Source organism: Leptopilina boulardi, unplaced genomic scaffold (assembly GCF_019393585.1).
Source record: "Leptopilina boulardi isolate dan_hultmark-lab unplaced genomic scaffold, ZJU_Lbou_2.1 LbouV2_199, whole genome shotgun sequence".
Lineage (NCBI taxonomy): Eukaryota > Metazoa > Arthropoda > Insecta > Hymenoptera > Figitidae > Leptopilina > Leptopilina boulardi.
This window is the reverse complement of record NW_026137750.1, coordinates 156,041-178,698: the sequence shown is the minus strand read 5'-3', so window position 1 is coordinate 178,698 and position 22,658 is coordinate 156,041. Positions and strand designations below refer to the sequence as shown.

At 25.1% G+C, this 22,658-nt stretch overlaps 1 protein-coding gene across 3 annotated transcripts; it reads right to left on the bottom strand.

Moving 5' to 3' along the window:
• Positions 1-57: 57 nt before the first annotated feature.
• Positions 58-22,168, bottom strand: LOC127278188 (band 7 protein AGAP004871). 3 transcript variants are annotated; one of them, XM_051299774.1, is made up of 10 exons: positions 22,063-22,168; positions 20,342-20,477; positions 5,610-5,716; positions 5,452-5,524; positions 5,022-5,103; positions 4,491-4,620; positions 3,538-3,593; positions 3,346-3,424; positions 3,133-3,234; positions 58-985 (listed from the first exon to the last, which is right to left on the bottom strand). In XM_051299774.1, the coding sequence occupies exons 2-10, from the start codon at positions 20,439-20,441 to the stop codon at positions 881-883; spliced, it is 834 nt and encodes a 277-aa protein (XP_051155731.1). In that variant the 5' UTR covers positions 20,442-20,477; positions 22,063-22,168; the 3' UTR covers positions 58-880. The 3 variants fall into 3 exon arrangements, with proteins under 3 accessions (XP_051155731.1, XP_051155732.1, XP_051155730.1); XM_051299775.1 differs by lacking the exon at positions 22,063-22,168 and adding an exon at positions 14,578-14,901 and having other exon boundaries at positions 4,491-4,694; positions 5,021-5,103; positions 20,342-20,474; XM_051299773.1 differs by having other exon boundaries at positions 60-985; positions 4,491-4,694; positions 5,021-5,103.
• Between the last annotated feature and the right edge of the window lie 490 nt (positions 22,169-22,658).

Genomic DNA, 22,658 nt, shown 5'->3' with positions numbered 1-22,658 from the left:
AAGATTTTCAAATCTTTTCTTTTAAACGATTTTTTCAAATTTCGATGATTATTATACTTTTTTTTTTGTTTAATAAAATTCGTTATTTACGCAAAATATTTTCATCGAAAAAGCAAATATTTTGTTCTCAATTTCCAGATAGAAAGGGAATTTTTGTTTTTTCGACATTTAGGTAAAATTTTTTTTTAGAATATTTTTACTCAGAAAAAATGTTTTTTATTTTATTTAAAATTCTTGAAATTTTTTTTTTTGACTATAAACACGAATAGAAAAATAAAAAATTAATTACATTACACACGTGTAAAACTTATTTTAATATTAGAAAGTGAAATATTTACAAATTTAAAAAAAAAAATGTTTCTTTGGAGATATTTTCATTTTAAGTCATAAATGAAAAAAAATTAACAATAGACATTTTTATCTGAGTATTTTAAAAATCATCGAAAAAAATTAATTACATATATATTTCCGCCCTTAGATGGAAAGAGGCCATAGTTTACATATATAACTTTTACATATAACATTCGATTGTATAATTGGTTGTTTATTCGGCAAATTGTTGAAGATAATCTTCTATTAAATTAATTTCATCACTAATGTTGAAATTATTCATTGGACGAATATAGCAAATTCTATCTGTAGAAAGTCTTTTATCGTCTTTATAAATATTTTCTTGAATATTCGCACTTACGTCGTTATTATTTTCTTCTTTTTTAATCGATAAGAAATTATTTGTTTTTAATCTTGATGATGTGAAAATTTCTTCCTCTGAATTTGAAAGAATATTTTTTATTGTTTTTTCTAAGAAATTCTTCTCACGATTTGGTACGTATTTCAAATTTTGTGTGCGATTTTTCTTAAATTTCGAAAAAATCATATTTTATGCTGACATTGCTTCTTTGGCTTTCATAAAATATGTTATCATATCGATTGGCAACGGGAATACAATGGTTGAATTTTTCTCCGCTGAGATTGTGTTTAGAGTCTGTAAATATTTAAATAATAATAATAAATATACAGTATGATATATTACCAGAGATGGGTAAAAGTGTATAATACTGTAGAAAACCAGGTTTTCGACATTGTAGCCGCATCAATGGCAACATAACCTATTTTTGTTATTTACTTTCTGGTTTATTGTTGGTAAATAAGTATTAATTAATAAATAAAATATTTAAATATTGGTCAATTAAGAACTTTCAGTTGAGTTAAATAATATATTATCTTATTTGCAATAAATTCGTAACAATTTTTAACATTTTAAATGTGCTTCCGTTCTCAATTTAGAATAGAAATACTAATATAATTTAAATTTTATGAAAGCATCGATAATTAATTTTTGACAATATCAGAACTTTTGAAAATTGGAAATTCGAAACAAACAGATTAAAGGTGCTTGACCAAAATACTGGAGGTATAAAAGCACCTTTAGGGCGCACTCACACCTTTTGGCTGCCTGCAGGTTACCATGGCAACGCATGAGAGTAAGTGCGACAGAAAATTTAAAAATTTGAATATTCAAATTTTCTGTCTCACTCACACTCATGCGTTGCCATGGTAACCTGCAGGCAGGCAGCCAAAAAAGGTGTGAGTGCGCCATTAGAGTTATGTTTCTCAAAATTCGCCTTATGTATAATACACACGTAGAAAACTCATCTATAATGCGTGTATATTACACGTAAAATACCTTGTATTATACTCGAGGTTTTCTACGTACCCATCTCTGTATATTACAATGAAATTTAAGGAAATATTTAATTTAAATGAATAATTTGGTAATTCAAATTGTACACAGGGATGTGTTAGGGCGCACTCACACCTTTTGGCTGCCTGCCTGCCTGCAGGAGTTGTCATGGCAACGTGTAGGAGTAACAGAGAGAGAAAATTCAAATTTGAATTTACTATCTCTGTTACTCCTTCACGTTGCCATGACAACTCCTGCAGGCAGGCAGGCAGCCAAAAGGTGTGAGTGCGCCCTTACCAAATTATAAAGTAGAAAGTCCAAAATATTGCATTTCATATACGCAACATTTGGGACGTTTCCAAATGAATAATTATGAATTTAGTAACACATCCCTGGGTACAACCTTTGAGTTTCATCACCCTGTGCAAAATGTTGATCCAATTTGATCGTTTGATATCATAGAGATAATATAAATAGAGTAGACAAGGTATAGGCGGCTGCGTAAGAGGGAAGTGTCCTGACATAAACAGAATGGGTTGGAAAGAGAAGAAAGATTTAACACCAGTATCTGTCCTTCAATAAGCACCAGCGCAAGAGAGACACCTACTGGTGCTAAAATCGCGTTCTCTTTCTATCAAACGGACGCCTCTATACAGACCATCTCCACTCTATTTATATTATCTCTATGTTTGATATAGTTATAGATTTATTTGACAATCTGATTATCGTATTAGAGAAAAAGTATTTACTATCAAAATATTTAATTTAATAAAAGTTTATTCAACAATGGATGATTTCTTTTTTATTAAAATGAAGTACGTAAGTGAAAAAAAAAAAAATTTGTCCATGCGTTGTATGAAAAAATAAGGTATAGAGCAAAATGAGAAAACTATTTTCTATATAAATTTATAAGAAATGATATTTTTTTCATATTGTGTTTTCAATTACATAACTATAGCCAGAATTAAACATATGAAATTACAACTTAATTTTTTTATGTTATGTTAAGTACTCAGGAAAGACTATATATAACCGTAATTATTTTAATTCAATTTGGAAATAAAATAAGTGTGTCACAGCTTTATATTAGTTCAACATAATATTCTATTGGAACAAATTGTTGTCAGAAGGGGGAAAAAAGAAAAAAATATTAATGGAGTATACCCGCCACAATAACCTTACGATACAAGAGACCAATTACCAAAACTAAACTAAAGGCATTTTTGAAACATCATACACTATCAATGATCAATGATTTTTAAATAACTTTATAAACTTAAAAAATATAAATACTACAATTTTTACCTTTTTATTTTCTGAAAATTATGATATAAAATTCGAAAAGCGAAATAAGACCTTAACGAAGGCGAAATTAATATCTTTAAATTAAAATATTTCCTAAAAAAAAAAAAATTTTGAAAAATAAATATTTTAAAAACTTTACATACCTGAAGGTAACGAAGTTGAAGTGCTGCAGGTGAATCTCCAATAACTTCTGAAGCTTCTCGAAGAGCTCTGCTCGCTTTTTGTTCTCCTTCAGCGGCAATGACCTAATTAACATTGAACAAAAAATTAGAAATGAAAATTTCAAATTACAATCGCATAATAAATATTTTAAATTATATATATATATATATATATATAATTATGATTCAACGTACTTTTGCTCGAGCCTCTCGTGCGGCTTCAGCTTCTGCAGCCATAGCTCTTTGAAGTTGAACCGGCAGACGAACATCCTTACTAGATTATAAAGATAAAAATTTAACTAATTATTATCAACAATTATTTTATCATTCAATATTTTAATAAATCTCGTTTTAAAAATTGTTGCACATATGAAAAAAAAGACTTACATTTCAACTCGTTCGACTTTAATTCCCCAAGTATCAGTGGCTTCATCTAATGAACTCTGCAATATAAAAGCAAGTTTATTATTATAATACAGTACAGTAAATTTTAATAAAATTAAAATAAATGGTCCTTAAAAGTGACTCTTAAATTTTGAATAAATTACATAATAAAATAAATTTACATGTAAAGAAAAATGTAATAAAAATTCTGTTAAATATATAATTTTAATATAAAATTTTTAAATTATATTCTTAAATTGTGTCAAGGAGAATATTTACTTTATATATGATCAATAATATTTTTTTTTTTCATGTAGAAAAAGTATTGAATTTTAAAAAAGCGTCACTTACATTTTTGCGAATATATTTACAAAAAAAAAAAAAAAAAAAAAAAAAAAAAAGCAGAAACTATGAATTTTTTATACGAAATTATTATGAATTCTTATTTGAAAACTCGATCGATCAAATATTTCTATATTTTTTTGCGTTTTCAATTTTTTTTTTTTTTTTTTAAATCTTCACTTGCAACTTTTCTTTATATATTTTTTTTAATAAAATTATTTATATTAATTTTACATGTGAAAAACTTTTTCGAAAATTTGTTTTAGAAGTTTAAACACAGTCTAAAATTAGTTCACATTATTTTTGAACTATTTAAACTTTGCAAACATATATATTTTCAAAAAAGTTTTCCTCCTGTAAAATTAACCTAAATAATTTTACTACGTTTTGCAATTGGATAGCAGAGAAATTCTCTTTAAACTTTTTTTTTTTTGAACACACATGATAAAAAAAAGTACATAAATGTATTAAAAAGAATATTGAAAGTAAAAAAAAATAATTAAAACTACATGCTTTGAAAAAGAGCACAGAAACAATTTTCTAAGTTAATTATTCTTTACAGTTGATTAACAATATTTACAAAGGATATTAATAATAAGATATAATAATGTTACCTGCATGGTTCCAGAAAGAGTTTCTCGTTCGCTCAATATTTCATGTAGAGGTCGTGTACCCATTGTGTTTCGCAAAGTGGTTTGAGCGAGAAGTCTTGTACTATGATGAGCATTTTCAACATTTGCGATCGAAATTGTCGCATTATGCACTCTATAGTATACAACAGCATCTACCGAAACAGTGACACTGTCTTTTGTTAGAACCTATATTTAAAAAAAAAAAAAAAACAAAGATTTATACCTTATTATCAATATTACCTAATTTTCAATTAATATGCAAATAAAACATACAAACTTCTAGAAATGAAAATTTAAAAAATCGAAAACAAAAAATTTAACTAATTTTAATACATAGTTTAATGTAATTAAACATTTTTTGTTTATTCTACTAAAATAAAATATCAGATAATTAAAATATAAATAATTATGTAAAGTAAATATGCAAATAGAAGTATATTCATATTTATGAAAATTTCGAAAAGACTAGAGATCCAGAGAAAGCAAATTAAATTAAATATTCAGTTGTGTACCTCTTGTGGTGGAACATCGTATGTTCGAGTTCTGAGGTCAACTCTCGCATAAGCATCGATACAGGGTAAAATAAAGAAAATACCTAAAATGAAAAACAATTTTATTTAATATAAACAAGAAAAAAAAAATTATAATTTTTCAACCTAGCAAAATAATATGAAAAAAAAGATTATTTAACGAAGCTAAAGTACGCAACGTTTATGATAAACGATTTTTAAAGAAATAATTTTTTAAAATGAGAAATTCTATAATTCTTTGTCTAAAAAATATTTCTTGTAGTTTTTATTAATCAACAAATAATAAAAAAAATATTTTTTAAGCAAAATATTGTAGAAATTTTCATTTTAAAAAATTATTGCTTTAAAAATCGTTTATCATAAACGTTGCGTATTTCAGCTTCGTATTATTTAAATTTCTATATTATTATTACCAGGGCCTTTTGCTCCTCCTGATAAAAGTCGTCCAAGTCGAAATATAACAGCTCTCTCATATTCTTGTACGACCTGAGAATCAAAAAATAATTTCGAAATTAAAAAATGAATTATTTGTAAATTATAATAAATCTAAAATTTTAAGTCTAAATCTCACCTTAAAGCAAACGAAAAGGGAAAATGGCATCGTAAGAATAACTAACAACCATGATAGTCCCACTAAGACCTTTCCAAAAACTGTTGAATCTTCTTTAGTCGTATGTTCTGTTAAAAAAAGAATCAAAATTTTTGAAAATTATGTTTCCTTAATTTTAATTAATTAAGTGCCTAGGTATAGTTTTTATCTATTTGTATATAGATATTCACATTATTTTTACTATTTCAATTTAAAAGTATTAGAATATAGAAATCTGACTCAATTTCGTTTACAGATATTTAAATATTAATTTAAAAACTTTATATTCTTTTTATTCTATCACAAGTGAAAAAAATCAACTGCAAGTGAAATCCAATCCAACTCAGGAAATAAATTATTAAAATAAATTCAACAAGAAAACCTCCTCAATCACAAACTTTATTTTCTATATACATCTAACTAGCGAGTTTTAGATTCTAATTGAAAAACTTTCCACATTGTTTTAATACGAGATCTTAATCATAATTTATAAATTATATGACTAGTAAAAAAAATATATATGAAAATATAAAGTTAATTGTAGGTAATTCTTCGGAATATTATACTTGTCAGGTTATTATTAATAATATGAAATTTGTTAGGTTTTAATAGTTGGCTATTTTTTCTATTCCACACAAATTAGGAGGTAGTGTAAAACCTTGGCCTTGATTTGGCACTATTAGTTATGGGTCATCCATAAAAATTGTTTGTATGATAATTAAGAGCTCATTAAGGCCTAATTGCCACCCACGAATGTCAACTCAAATTCAACCCCCTAATTTTTGTGGAATATTAATAAGCTTAAAATTTCTAATTGATTAAACCAAGAGAAGAAAATTGATTTTTTTTCGGATCTAAGGTATCACTCCTCTTTAAAAAAAAAAACCCTCAATTATTATACAATTATAAACTTAATTTTCAATTTTAATATTTTTTAGCCTTTGTAATAGAGCGTCAATGTAAGAACAATCCTCCTTTATACGTTTTTAAGTATAGGAGTGGTTTTGAGGGTAAATTGCTGTGTAAATATTTGAAGAGGGTGGTAGAAGTAAATTTTAATTTTTGATAGATATTTTGATTATATAGAAGACGGTTTTTGGATTTTTGTCTATGCTTAAAAGATAGTTTTTTGATTTAAGGGTTGCACTTCGTAATTTTTTTTGTAGGATTCCAGAGCCCTAAATGAGCTTAAAGCAGAAGCGAGGAAGAACCTACTCCAAAGAAGATGAACGTACAGGTCTTCCTAGAAAGGCATATCTGAAAGATATACTAATCCAAAGGCACAGCAAAATAGGATCGAGACTACGAGAGGATCAACAATGGTGATCAAAGTCGGAGTAAGGAAACCGTATGCCAAAGTAGTAAGTATATAATCTCCGCAAAGAAGTCAATCCAGACATCAGATAAGGTGAAGTAGGTAAATCGAAAAGTCATACTTGATATCCGCGACTTGGATTTCTTTACCCACACGAAGAAAAAATAAAGCCATTATAAATTGTAACCCAAGTAGAAACTTTATTAGTATCTCCAATAGTAGCATTCAAGTTAGGATTTTAAGCAAACATAACTGTGGAACTTGGTTGCAATTTCCGAAACTCCGGTAGTTACAACCTTAGTATCCAGTAAGTTGAATATTACTACTAGAGTCACTCGGGTATTTTCTACTTGTGATCACAAGTTATATAACTTTATTTTTCTCTCCGTGCAGAAAGTATTGAAACAAATTTCTCGAAAAGTCAGGAAGCAAGAAGGTGATGATTTTTGAACCTAATCGTAATCTGACCATAAACAGGCTAGTGGAATTGGTTTTGTCTCGAATGGTATCGGTATCGTCAGTGTGTTTCGGATATAACCCCACATAGTGACAGATCAGCTACTGAGAAGCCGATCCTAAGTTCGCAGATTGTAAGAAAAGCCCAAACTGCTTCTTATGAAAAGAAAAGTTTAACGGAGAATGTGCTCCAACAACGTTGCAAAAAGTGGCATTTGCAAAATCTTTAGGTTAGCTAACCTAGATGTAAAGGTATATATAGTCGCACAAGCGAGATCCTAGGGACCTTCACCTACGAAGTTTAAAACCTGACAGCAGTTCCGTAGGAAAAAGAAATGCTCACGAAAATTCATTAGAAAATATAAATTTTATTTCTAAATTTTTATCGATGCCCTTTCAATTGAAACAAGATTCTATTATTAATTAAATCGTTATCATTTTTATCTTAATGTTTTAAATTAATTTTCATATAAAAAATAAATGATGAAGATTTTTTTTAATAATTTGAGTGATATAGTTTCAGTACATGTTCGGAGAAAAATATAAAGAACAAGATTTTATATACGCGTAACCCATATATATATATATATATATATATATATATACAGTATACTATATATAAAGTTCCTATTCTTGTTATATGACTTATGATGCCTGGTGACCTTTCATATTTTTAAAATGAAAAGAAAATATTCCCTTTTGACTTATAAAATTACGTCAAAAAACATACTTTGTAAAAAGTCATGACAGTGTAATATAAAATTTATAAAATCAGATATTATTTCTAAAATATGTTTTCTCAGATACGAGGATCGATCTATTGATTGCAGTCATATATACATGTCTATTTCTTTTCAGTGTTCTAAAGAATTCCCTAGTTTAGATATGATGCATTGTTATCATAAATAATTAAATATTGTACTTGTACTTCCTTTTTGTGATCAATGTCATTGAAATCCCAGGTCAATAATAACTTTTCACGTGTCATTTTTTCGCAATATTTTTCTATTAATAGCCATAATCTTGTAGAAAAATTATTAAAAATATTCAATTTATAAATGATTTTTTCATCAATTATAACTGTCGTAGTAATCATTTATTTATTTATTTATTCAAAGTATACGGGCAGTGCCCATTCGTACAGTGTACTATGATACGATAATCCTAATTTAAACAAAATTAATCAGCCGCGCTAACATTATTGTTCCCATCATACACAAAATTACGCAGTTCAATTATAAACTTATTTAAAGAAATACCAAAAAAGTTAACACTCGTGCTACACTGATTTGCCTCTTTATATAATCTGTTGATAACAGAATTGTTCAAATAGTTAGTTTTATTGAAAGGAATGTGAAACAATTGTTGATGTCTTGGAGATTTTAGGGGTATATGCAAATAAAATAGACTCAGCAATTCTGCACAATTAATTATGCCGTTGATAATTTTAAACAAGAAAAGCATATCGGCGTATAAAAATCGCTGAGATAATAACTGAATATCAAATTTTAATCTTAAGTCTGTGTAGTCATGATTATGATAATCAATTGGTACACCAGTCTGTTTAGCCATAAAACGAAGAAATCTGTTCATATTAATTAATAACAAGTTATCACAGTTAATATAATTAGTGATAAAATTAATAAACTTTATTGCCCTGTATGGGTTTTACAAATAAAATGACATTTAGTGTTTTTGAATGAATTTTTCATGTTGAACACGAATCTAGGGTCAAAAACTTCCCACGATTTTGAGAAAAAATTTACCTTGACGTTCTACAAGCTTCGCTATTATCAAAAATAGAAGGCTGATCCTCGAACTCGAAGCTTATAGACTAAAATCCATAGAGCAGTGTACTAGGGAGAAAAAATTGGACATAGAACCATTGCTTGTTTTTATCGTATATTATAAAAAAAAGAATTTCTAGTTTTTAAAATTTTTTTTTACAATTTTGTAATTTAAAAAAATGAACTATTATTTTATCAATATATATATATTACACATTAGAGAATAAATTTGAGTTCTTTTATCTGCGAAATATTATAAATATAGTAAAAGGGTTTCAAAGAAATTCGAGAATGAAGATATAGGAACAGTTTCAGGTTCAGTGAATAAATGGGTGATTGGGGTAAATTGAACGGATACGAGACAAGCTTTTTACACTATACAATTTATAAAGCATAGAAATTTGTTTAATCTTTTCTTCATCACTCAAAACTTACAACAATATATATTTTATACCAAAAATTACATGTAAATTACATTATAATTTTAATTCATTTAAAATATTATTTTCTTTATATAACTTAACGAATGAAAAATGCACACAACTAATGGTATATTTACGTTAAAAATTATTATTCATTATAATATCATGAATTGATACGAAACTTCGGGAAAATATTTCTAAAAAGTTGTACTTTAATAAAAAAAAAGAAAAAAGTCGATTTTTTGAAAATGATGACTGGATATGCTCCCTTAAGTTACTATTATGTATATTACATTTTCGTTAACTCTTAATGAATCATAGAATTGAAGTGTACTCCACACAGTGGTCCTCAAGCATCGACAGGTTCGACTAAAATGGATCCAAAAATTGACTGAACAAGCTTTTAAAAGACTATTCGTAGATGTAAAAACTGGTTTTCATAAAATCCTAGCTGATCCTTTTCTCGAAAAAACTCAAAATTAAGTTTCACGAAATGTATTTTTAACATTGTATTATATACTGTTCAATAATCAACAATTATATCTTTAATGTTCTTTGGTAAACCATTTTAGTGCACAGTACGTACTCACTAAGCATTAATATATTTGACTTATAGTAAAATAAATACAAAAGCTTGTAGAATAGCTCATTAGATTACTCTTTATAGACGCTAAAACGACTTTGTCTGAAATCAAAACCAATTTTTTTCGAAATATTTTTAAACTGCGTTTTACAATAATTTTTTATATTTTAAGATTACCATTATGCTTAACTTATCATTTAAGCTTTATTTATCTATTTATATTTAAGTTGAAATTCCATTCATTCATCCATTCATATCAATGTATTTGTGCATTAGTTTAGTAACGTTTTGTAACAACTGACTGATTAACTTATTGCTTGTGCTCAAGACCAATTGCTTTTTCTCTATTTTAAAATGAGTTCACATGAGGAGAACCGGAAGAAAATATGTGCACCTTGCGGTCAGAAAATTGCTTTTAGAAAGGTTAAACCAGAAAAGTTTCTTATAAACAAAAAGTTCACTAATTTAATTAAAAAACTTATCAACAATAGTTTCAATTTAAATGATGAGAAATTTTTATTAAGCATTTGTAGAATATGCTATCTTACTTTTCTTGATTACGAAAAAAGTATCTTTAAAAGGCCAATTTAAATTAAAATTATTGTTGATAAATTTTTTAATTACATAAATTAGTTAACTTTTTGTTTATAAGAAACTTTTCTGGTTTAACCTTTCTAAAAGCAATTTTCTGACCGCAAGGTGCACATATTTTCTTCCTGTTCTCCTCATGTGAACTCATTTTAAAATAGAGAAAAAGCAATTGGTCTTGAGCACAAGCAATAAGTTAATCAGTCAGTTGTTACAAAACGTTACTAAACTAATGCACAAATACATTGATATGAATGGATGAATGAATGGAATTTCAACTTAAATATAAATAGATAAATAAAGCTTAAATGATAAGTTAAGCATAATGGTAATCTTAAAATATAAAAAATTATTGTAAAACGCAGTTTAAAAATATTTCGAAAAAAATTGGTTTTGATTTCAGACAAAGTCGTTTTAGCGTCTATAAAGAGTAATCTAATGAGCTATTCTACAAGCTTTTGTATTTATTTTACTATAAGTCAAATATATTAATGCTTAGTGAGTACGTACTGTGCACTAAAATGGTTTACCAAAGAACATTAAAGATATAATTGTTGATTATTGAACAGTATATAATACAATGTTAAAAATACATTTCGTAAAACTTAATTTTGAGTTTTTTCGAGAAAACGATCAGCTAGGATTTTAAAAAAACCAGTTTTTACATCTACGAATAGTCTTTTAAAAGCTTGTTCATTCAATTTTTGGATCCATTTTAGTTGAACCTGTCGATGCTTGAGGACCACTGTGTCCATTTTAATACTTCTACGCATTCAAATTAAATGATAGAATTTTTTACAACTTTTTTTTTTCTACAATGCAATATCAATTAAATTTTAAATAAGCGTACAATTCAATGATTTCTGAACATTCAAATTAAAAAACAAAAATCTACACTAATTCCATTGTCACTTAGAAATTCAATACCAAATTTAAATAATTTATTGACGAATTTTTAATGAGTCCAAAAAGTATATAGGTTAGTAAAAAAAAGAAAAGTACCTCCAATTGTAAGATAAAAATAATATTACGTCTTGAAATCAATTTAGACTTAACATGCTTCTCTTCACCAATACCGTTACCGAAACGTAAAGTGAAACAATATTGTACAACAAACTTATACTTTAAAATTGATCCGCATTGATAACAAGAACCTTGTTAGAAGGTATGTTTATAAAAAATTGCCCGGAAAATACAGAAAATTTAATGAAAAAAATAGGAGATAACGAGGATTGTAAAATCATAAATATTGTCACCGTGAATACTATAAGCGTTCAAAATTGTTTGAATAAACATTATATTGAACGTATTGAACTAAAAATTAATTTACAATTTTATTGAACTCATCTTGAATTGACATTATATTGCTCAAACAATAATTGAATAAGAATTATGTTGCATGAAATTTTCTAAAGACAACATACAGAACAATTTTCTTAGTTAACATTTTATTGTACTGGCGTTTGAATAAATATTTTATCGACGGGAGGCGTCGATATTTATTTTTGTTTAAATTATAAAATCTTTAATTATTAATTTTAATTTCCTAAAAATTAAATAATATACTTCAATATTATATAAGAAAAAAAACAATAAAAATAAATATTCAAATAAAATTAACCCAGTTAATTTAAAACAAAACATGAATTATTTTACATTTACTTTCGTATTTATATGTTGGCCATTGTCCAGAACAAATGCAACTGGTGTTTTCATAGGAAGATTATAAATCAAAATATTTTATATCACAATTTTCCTCTCATTGCCTGATTTGAGAAAAATGTTGAATAGTGAAATAAATCATCGTATTTTATTCATGTAACGGAAGAAATGGATCTATTTGAGAAATGAGAACAGATTTCAGGATGAATTTTTAACGGGAGTAAACTAGTTACACGATGATTAACTTTTATAACAGCTATAAATACTTAATAATATATTAGTTTAACATTATACGATCAATTTTTAACTTTTAATAATAATAATAATAATTATAAAAATAATAATTTAATTATATTTATGAAATAATTTAGAAATCAAGGACATTATGTTACTGAATATAATAAAAAGTGTTTCATTTTTTGATTTTAATGAATTTAATTATATATTTATTATTATAAATTTTCTTTAAATAAATAAATTAATATACTATAAAAATAAATAAATTTACTAATGGTAGATAAAAAATATATGGTGAAAACATATTTATTCAATTTTCTATTATTTTCAATCATCTTGATTGATTATTGATATAAATGAATAATGTTCAAGTTAGGGGGAACTCCGTAATTTCCAAAGTTCTTTAACCTAAATGTATTTGTTTTCAGAACTTCCTTATATGTTTCACATTTTAGTAAATTTCATATCAGAATTATTATTTTAATATAAATAAATAAACTAATAAATATAATTTAAATTAAAATCATATAATTTTTTTAAATTATTTATAACTTTAGTCAAGTAAAATTAAATGTCAATATACAATTTTATTATTTAATGAATATTAGTTTTGAGTTTTAAACAATCCAAATTAATTAAAACATAAATTAGCTTAAAGGAAATAAATTAAATGTTTATTTTTAGTATTATAAAAGGTTTATATATATATTAAAGACAAATTTGATTGAAGAGATAAAAAATAAATTGACTCATGTATAATAAAAATTTTATTTTTAAGTATAAAACTAGACTCCATATATTTTATTTTTCTATTATCTTTTAGGAATAATTTTTCTAATAATTCAATAAAAATAACTAACAGTAAAATAATCAATTATGGGATATACACTAATCCATTGAATTGAATTAATAATTATAAAATGACCAATAATTATGATTTATTATCAACTAAAGTGAAATTGAAGTAATTTTTATTTTTACTGACATTTGAAAAAAAAAGAAGAGTCAATGAACACTATAAAGAAAAGAATGACAACAGGTGAATATTATAAGGGATGAAGGAAATAATCACAATAAGCATTTGAAAATCGATCCATGCTTGCGCACATTTCGTCCTTCTTTTCCACACGCCCTGTGGCTTCCATGAAAGATAATGCGTATTTGTAAAACAATTTGTTAACAAACTAACACTTTCACAAAAAATGACAATATTTTACTAGAAAATCGTGTAAATCTCAATAAATTCTTTCTAATGATGAGAAAAAAAAAGAAAAAACAATGTTTATTAATTTAAATATACACTTCGTTATCAATAAAGTTTTTTAAAATAATATTATTAAAATATTCTAAAAGATAAAAGAACAAGATCATAAATTATTGATAAAAAGAAAATTATTTTGATTTTCTCATCTTTACAAAATATTTTGCTTTCAGTTAAAATTATAATTAAAGTTGAATAAATATTGAAACTGTATATAAAAAAAAATACCTATACATTATTTCAATAATATACAAAAAAAGACAATTTTAACTAATATTCGAAATTTTCAAAAAATGAAATTTAAATAGTACAAGATATAAATAAAGAAATGAATAAAATTAAATAAAATTAAATAAATAATATTAATATAATATAATAACAAAAATATAATAATATAACTTTAAAAAATAAAAAAAAAATTCAATTTTCCAAAAGTGTGTTTTTATCATGAAAATGAAAGGTATTTTCAAATCTATTAGTTTATAACTTAAGAAATTTTATCTAATGGAAATGAACAACAAGTAAACAATTTGAGCAGATAATAAAGAAGGAAAAAAATAATAAAGTAAATATATATTGAACAAAAAATTTAACTATATATTTTTTTTAAATTAAAAAACAATGTGAATATCTAGTTACCATCAATCATCTTCTTGATATAACGATAATTAGTTGACCTTGAGTTTTATAGAATGATAAACAAATCTTTTTTTTTTTTTTTAAATAAAGGACAGTGCCCTTAGTATTGTTGTTGTTAGGTCCACTACGCTTTCAACACTAGTTTGATAATCTTATCGGTGATTCAACCCCCATGAAATGCCACAATATCGCCCTGCGCAGAATAAGTCACCCCCACCTTTAAGGTCACTGAGAGATGCTTTTAATTGTATTTGTTCATATAGATGTGGGGTAGGTAAGTGCTTGAAATCATCATCTAAATTAGAGATTCTCCTTCATCTATTTCTATACATAGACAAGCTTTGATAAATTGAAAGTTGTTTATAAATATACTATATATATGTATATCTAATATAAAATTCTCCACATAACTATTTAATATGTAATATGTATAGTTAATAATTTTTTTTTTAACTTTTATACTTTTTCTCTTTAATAAGATTCTTACATCTTATATGTAAAACCCCTTCTTTTACTCTTACAGAATTTAACTCCAATATTGAACCCAAAAATTATTGCAGCTTTTTATGACGATTTGAATTAGAAGCACTAGTATTAAGATTGTTATTAAAAAAGAACTTTTTTTTTTAAATTTAAATGTAAAGAACAGTTTCTTTTTATAAGTAAAATAAAATGTCAAATTAAATAACAGCGCGCAAGCTGAATAATTTCTATTTATTGCACAATGAAACATTATTTTCTTCAAGGAAAATAAAATAAGTTTATTTTTTATTTATTCTTTTTTTTATTTTAAATTATATTGTATTAAAAGAATAGTTAAAAAAAAATCGATTCCTTTTATGGAGTTCTGAACGTATTCTTTTTTTATAAAATAACATTTTTTTACAATCGTCGTCATTGGTCAATATGAACACTAAAAAGTTTTCTTTTTCGCATTTAAAATTATATTTTCCTGTTCCCATCTAATAAAAATCTTATAATTCGTTTTCTGTTCTACTATTTTTTAGATTAGTATAGTTTTCTGCTAATTCTTATAGTGGATGACTTTCTCCTTTTTTAATTAATAGATTTTAGTAAGAATTAGTAAAATTTCACTCGTTCAGATTTAGAGAGTATAAAAAGAATAGAAATCTTGGCGCACTACTTAAATTTTATTCGATTTAATTAATCTTTGGCAAACTCTTCTTTTTTTTAACTCCTTGACTATATGAGGTACATCTATAGACGTACTTTCTATAAAAACTTAAAAAACAAAAAAAATCGGACAAGTGTGAGTTACACTCACATTAAAACCGAGGGTTTCGTATCCTTAAACCTAAAATTTAAGGGGGTTAAAGTGTGAAGGCAGGTGGAAAAATTCCAATTTTACTTAATTTTTCCTGTAATGTGAGCATAAAAACACATAATTAGACACATAGTCGCATATAACGAAAATTATCAGTTTTTCCTTGAAAACGCTATGATAAAATTTCCATCTTTTTTTATTCGAAAAATCATGCCTGTTCCCCCTTCGGGTACGGAACCCTAAAAATAACAGATATACATCATACTGACGTTATTTAAGGTATAAGGGTGATTCTCTCAAAACACAGAAAAAACCTAGTCTCATTTTTGTTGCAAATCAAAATGAGCCAATGCTAAACGACATAGACAGTGGCGCCACCAACCTGGTTCATTTTTGTTGCACATCAAAATGAGCCTTCTACATGGTTCATTCTGAGTTCAGTTTTTTTTCTGTGAAAGGACAAATTACGCTTTTAAGATATTTTGTTAAAAAATATGAAAATTAATTGAAATTATTTAAAATTCTGTCAGCCATACGTTAGGATTTAACAATTTTCAATTGGACCACTAAAGAAAATTTTAAAAAAAGGTAAAATAACTGAAATATTGAATAAAAACTGATGTTACGGAATGGAGTTTTAACACTAGTTTTCATTCAATAATTCAGTTGTTTGCCATTTTTTTGAAATTTTCTTTAGTGATCCCATAAAAATTTGTTGAATTTTATCGTATGGCTGGGAGAATGTTTATTAATTGAAATTAATGTTATTATTTTTTAACAAAAACCTTGTCCAAAAATTGTGCACAAATAATTTGTTCTTTTTGAGAGAATCACCTATAAATATTGAACGCTGAATTCGAATTTGAGGTCAAAAATTAAAAATTCGAAAACCTAAATCCAATATCTCTTTTCAAAAATGACCTATTTTGAAATTCGATTGAAACTTGTCACTGAAGTTGTTTTTGAGGTTACTAATTACGAATATGAAGTCAGTTTCATTTAAAACTCGTTACTTGGGGGTTTTATAAAGGTCGCTGATCTCGAATCTGATGTTAGTTTTTCAAAATTCAAAACGGCGGATCCAATATGGCGGACAGGAAACTAAAAATCATTCGAATTTACTTACAACTTGTTACTTAAGGGTTTGTTGGGGTCGCTATCCAGATAGCATCCAATTTTGCAAGAAGTTAACAGGAAGTTAACGACCATAAATTTGAAAGTTAACAATGTTAACTTCCCGTTAACTTTCCAGAAGTTTTAAATGTCCTCAGAGTTTAAGTTAACACTGTTAACTTGTTGGAATTTATAAAGCTAAATTTGCCGAAAGTTTGGATAAATTTTGCAAAAAATTTTCTTTTATTAATTCAAAATTAAAAAAAAACAATTTTTCAAGATGAATGTATTTTTAGTTCATTCATAGCTTATCTAAAGGGAAATGTAATTAAAAAGTATTGCGTAGCTCTAGCTGCTATAGAAAACATCTGCGCATAAACTTCTGAGAAGTTAACGGGAAGTTAACAACGTTAACTTCCAAACTTATCGACGTTAACTTTCTGCACGGAGAGAAATTTCTAGGAATATTTACCGTGCTGCCACCTGAAAGTGAGCACGATAAATATTCCTAGAAATTTCTCTCCGTGTGTTAACTTCGTGTAAAGTTCGGTGCTATCTCTGTACACTTGTAAAAAATAAATCTTATTTTAAGATAAGTCTTAAATTCAGTAGTACTAGCCATAATGTATTTAAATTCAAATTGCATGTAAATTCATTGCTTAGATTCAGCAAGGGCTGTCTTAAAAATGTTACCTCTTAAAGTAAGACCTTTTTTCGGCCTTAAAATAAGAATTTCTTTTTACAGTGTAAATACGAATCTGATGTTAGTTTTTCAAAATTCAAAATGGCGTACAGAAACATTAAAAATTATTAAAATTTACTTAAAACTTGTTACTTAGGGGTTTTTCGGGTCGCTGAATTCGAATCTGATGTTAGTTTTTCAAAATGGTGGATCCAATATGGCGGATAGGAAAATTAAAAATCAATAGAATTCACTAATATCTATCAATATTTACAATATTTCTTAGTGTAGACTGAAAAAAATTATTTTTCTTAAATAATCGGTTACTTGACTAAATTATCAAATATAAATATTTATTTAATTCAAATAAAAATTATTTGGTTTAAGTAAATATTTATTTGATAATAGTCAAGTAACTGATTATTTGAAGCAAATAAATTTTTTTTTTCAGTTTATATAAGAAAGTAATTAATATGGGTATATACTTTTAATTATAAGTTTTTCGTATAATTAACTTAGTAAATTGATAAATTATTACCCAAAGCCATAAGTCATTGATCATTATGATCATTAAGATAATTAAAGGTACTTTAATTAATGAATTTAGAAAGTAAATATCTCGGTAAATATATACTTAAAGTTCACGTGCGTCATATATATATATATGTAAAAAATAAGTTTTAGGGGTAAAATTTGAAAGAAGAACCTTTTTTTTATTTTTAGTACCTGACTTTTAATATTTATAAAATATACCTTGCTCTCGTTTTGCACTGAAAATAGGATTGAAATGTTGTATTTTTAGAATCACACAAGGAACTACATATATATTCACGGTCAGATATATATTTCAATTTGTTCTACTTAGAAATAATCGTATAAGTAATATAAACAAGAGTACTTTTTGATATCAAACTATTTCTAAATTGAGCTCCAAAATATATATGATTGAAAATATATATCCTTTAAAAAGTTATTCTATTACTATTCTATTTTCAAGGGTTTTAGACCTCCCCCCTCCTCCCCAAATATAATAATGTTGTCCCCTATAATTTATCTTCCCCTTAGATGCTTACATAAAACTTCCCTATATTGTTGATATAAAAAATCAAAAACTTTTGGAATATTTTTCTTGGTTGTTATAATAATTATATCATATACTATTATATTAACTTGTGAATAAAATGCGATCAAGCGAAATTTTGATATCAGAAATACTAAATTTAAAAAAAAAAACTTATATGGAAATTTAGTAAAGTTATATTAAAATTTGTTAAACGTGTGTATTTAATATTTGATATAACTTTACTAAATTTCATAATTTTTTTTTTAAAGTTTAGTATTTTTGATATCAAAATTTCGCTTTATCGCATTTTGTCCTACAATTGTAAAATACTTTTATAAAATTTGATATTAACTTTCCGTGTAGAAATTTTAAAAGAAATAAAAATTTCTATAGATTTGAAATTTTCAGTGATTCGATACGAATTCTATTTCTCGTTACCTATACATGTTGAAATAAAACGATTTTTTCAAAACTGACATACGTGGTAGGTATATTTTAGAATTATGAGCAATCAAATATCACATGTTGACCTTCCTTACATTATGTTTAATAATTCATCGATGACATAGTTATATATCTATATACAAAAGACTCTCTTCAGACTGTGTAAAGATAATTTTGCTAACTAATATTAGAGTGATGGCGATCGATAAAACCTTAATTTCAAGAAGATTGTTTTCTTTCTGTTTCAATATTTGGAGTCTTAGAGTAAAGAAAACCCGTCTATAATTAAAAAAAAAACTAACAAAAAATCGATACGAATTCTTAAAATGTAATAAATTATATTATCACAGTTACTTTATTAAAATTTAATTTAATTTAATTTTTTTTTGCATTCTCATCGTATATTCAAGAAAGTTAACACTATTTTTAAATACTTTTAAATAACAATTTAAATTTTTCACATTAAAGTTATTATTTTAAATTGCTTTTCTAGATGATTTATTATTAAAATAAAAAATTTAAAGTATATTTCAACATATGAGGAAAAATTGTAAAAATGTTAGCTGAACAATTCATATACATATATCAAGTTGAAAAGAAATTATTTCTATTCAAAGTCATGTTCATATCAACTTAATTATAATTTAATGATTCCATTTAAGTACGCAGGTCTTGTGTAGAAAACAAGTTGTAACTATTATGTAATTTTTAAGTATTTCGATATCAGTTTACATATCTGCAAATTACACCGTCCGAAAAAATTAAACTTTTTTTTGCACACAAAAAAAAAAGTCAAGCGTTTTCGGAAATTATTAATAGGTCCAAAAAATATGCATATTTTGCCGTTTTGTTAGATCAAATCGTTTACGATTTTTAGGGATAAAAACAACCCTTAAATGGAAGATGATAAAATACCTTTTTAAAAATTTTATTTTTTTATGACACTTTAGGAGTTTTCAGGGTCTCTATGAATACGAATCTGATGTCAGATTTGTAATCACCTAACAGGTGTTTCATTATTTTCCATTTAACGGTTGTTTTTATCTCTAAAAATCATAAATGATTTAATCATATCGGACGGTGTTATTACATACTGATATATATATATATATATCATAGATTAAAAATAAAAATTGTTTTTTGAATTTTTATTTACTAATATAAAAAATAACCTCACCTCCAATAACTCGAGTGCGAATATCATCTGGCCGTTCATTTCGATTGATTTGAAAAGTAGAACCATTTGAATTGAGCATGTTTGTCATTGGAAGGGACATTTCCGCAGGATTAATGCGGTTTGCGAATCCTGCCAGCTGAAAAATATTTAATTATAAAATAAATTAATGAATAAAAAATTTCAACTAAAGTGAATGATTAAAATTAATATTTGTAAATATAAAATAAAAAATCACGGTGAACTTAGACTAAGTTGTTTAAAACTATGCAAGATAAACCAAATATTTGGTTAATAACCATCTATTTGGTTTATTTAATATTAACCAAACTTTAATATTTTTTCATTTTATACTCAGAATTTTAAGTACTTGATTCATCTTTGCGTATATCAGAAAAACAATTAGATGAGCAAGAACTTTTGGGTTGAACTTAGTCCAAGCTCACCGTGAAATAAAATATCAATCAAAACGTAATTTTAAAAGTGTTTTAATATTTTTTATTCTGAACACTTTAACTTGGACCAATTAATAAATTTTATTATTTGAAACATTAATCATTAAAAATTTTTTCACCATAAAATTGTGTACACATATTTGGTTTATTTTTTTCGTTGAAACAAAATTATTCATAAGAAAAAATAGTAAATACAATATTGTTATTATATAATTATAGAAAAAAAATCAATTCCCATTCTTTTCGTAGTCGTATATTTTTCCCCTAAGGTTTAGAAACTATGTCTATTCTATTTTTAGAAATTATTTAGATATTATTACCACAAATAATTTTTTTTACTAAATTTCTTATATAAAATTTATTTGTATAAATAATTAATAATAATAAAAATTAGTTTATTTATTAATGTAATATAACGAAATTTTTGAATTAACATTTTCTATTTAAATTTATCAAAAACAATGATTTTCACAATGTTTATAATATACAAAAAGTATTATTTAATTTATTTTTATAAAAAAATAGAAACGAGAATAAAAAAATTTAATGTCTCCATATTATGACTTCATTTTAAAATAAAAAGAATCAATGTTTCTAGGATCGTAAATTTTTTATTTCAGTATTATTAAAAATCAGTCCTATAATGCTAGTGAAAACAATTTATTCTAAAAATTAAGATCATTTACATCTATTTTAGAATATTTTAACGCAATTTATTGTTAAATAATTAATTGTACACTCAGAGAAAATTTTTATTTGCATTTATTTGAGATAAATAAAATTTATTTGAAACAAATAAATATTAATTTATTTGACTCTGAATACAATAATATATATCTTTTCTCTAGGCGTATAAAATAAATTCTTTTCGGTGTGCGTGTTCGTAAAATTAAAAACACTAAAAAACAACACTGAATTTAAATTAAACTTTGGGAATGAAAATTCTAATCACTGTTAACGGGGAAAATTTTAACAATATAAAAATTAAAGCAAAATAAAGTATAAATTAATGCAAATAAATGTTTTAATAAAAATAAATTAAGCACTGTCAATTTAAAAATTATCGTTTTGTATGATTAAATCACAATTTCACTATTCACTTAGGGAACTTAATTTCTTTCTTAAATCAAGTTAAATAATGATAATAAAATGATATTGTCAATAATAGTAATGAAACATACTAAATTTTGTTTCAATTTATTAAAAATTTTTTTTTTTTTAAAGAATTACTAATTTATTTTTTTGAATTTTTACTAAATTAACTGTCACCTTGCTAGACCTTCCGTCGACGATATCAACAGAGTGAGTGTCGACGTTATAACAAGTTACAATTTACAACGACGCTTCGTACGTAGGCCACGGTCGTATATGTTTAACTATAGCACATAGAGGGTTGAATAAAAAATATACATTATTGTTCCATAACGTCTTCATATTTATATATTATATATATATATACTAAAGGTCAATTCAAAAAAGGAGTTCATTGAGCATTTTTCATACATAGTTTTATCAAATTTCATTAAAATATATATTTATAATAATTTTTTTACAATTTATTTCGATTCATATTTTTTAAAAAAAAATTTAATTTATATATACATTGATAATGTTCACTATTATAAAATGTTATATTAAATAGTAAATTATTAATTTTGTTAAGAATTCAAGATTTCATTTGTTATTACAAATGAAATATACTTTGTCTAATATGTTAAATAATTCTTTGGTTAATCAATATACACTCGTTATGTATCTATACTACGTTCACTTAAAAACTTTACCTTATAAAAAGTTCAATAATGCCGATTAATTACGCGGAATTTAAACTTGTTTACTATTTTTTTTTTTTTTTTTTTTTTGTG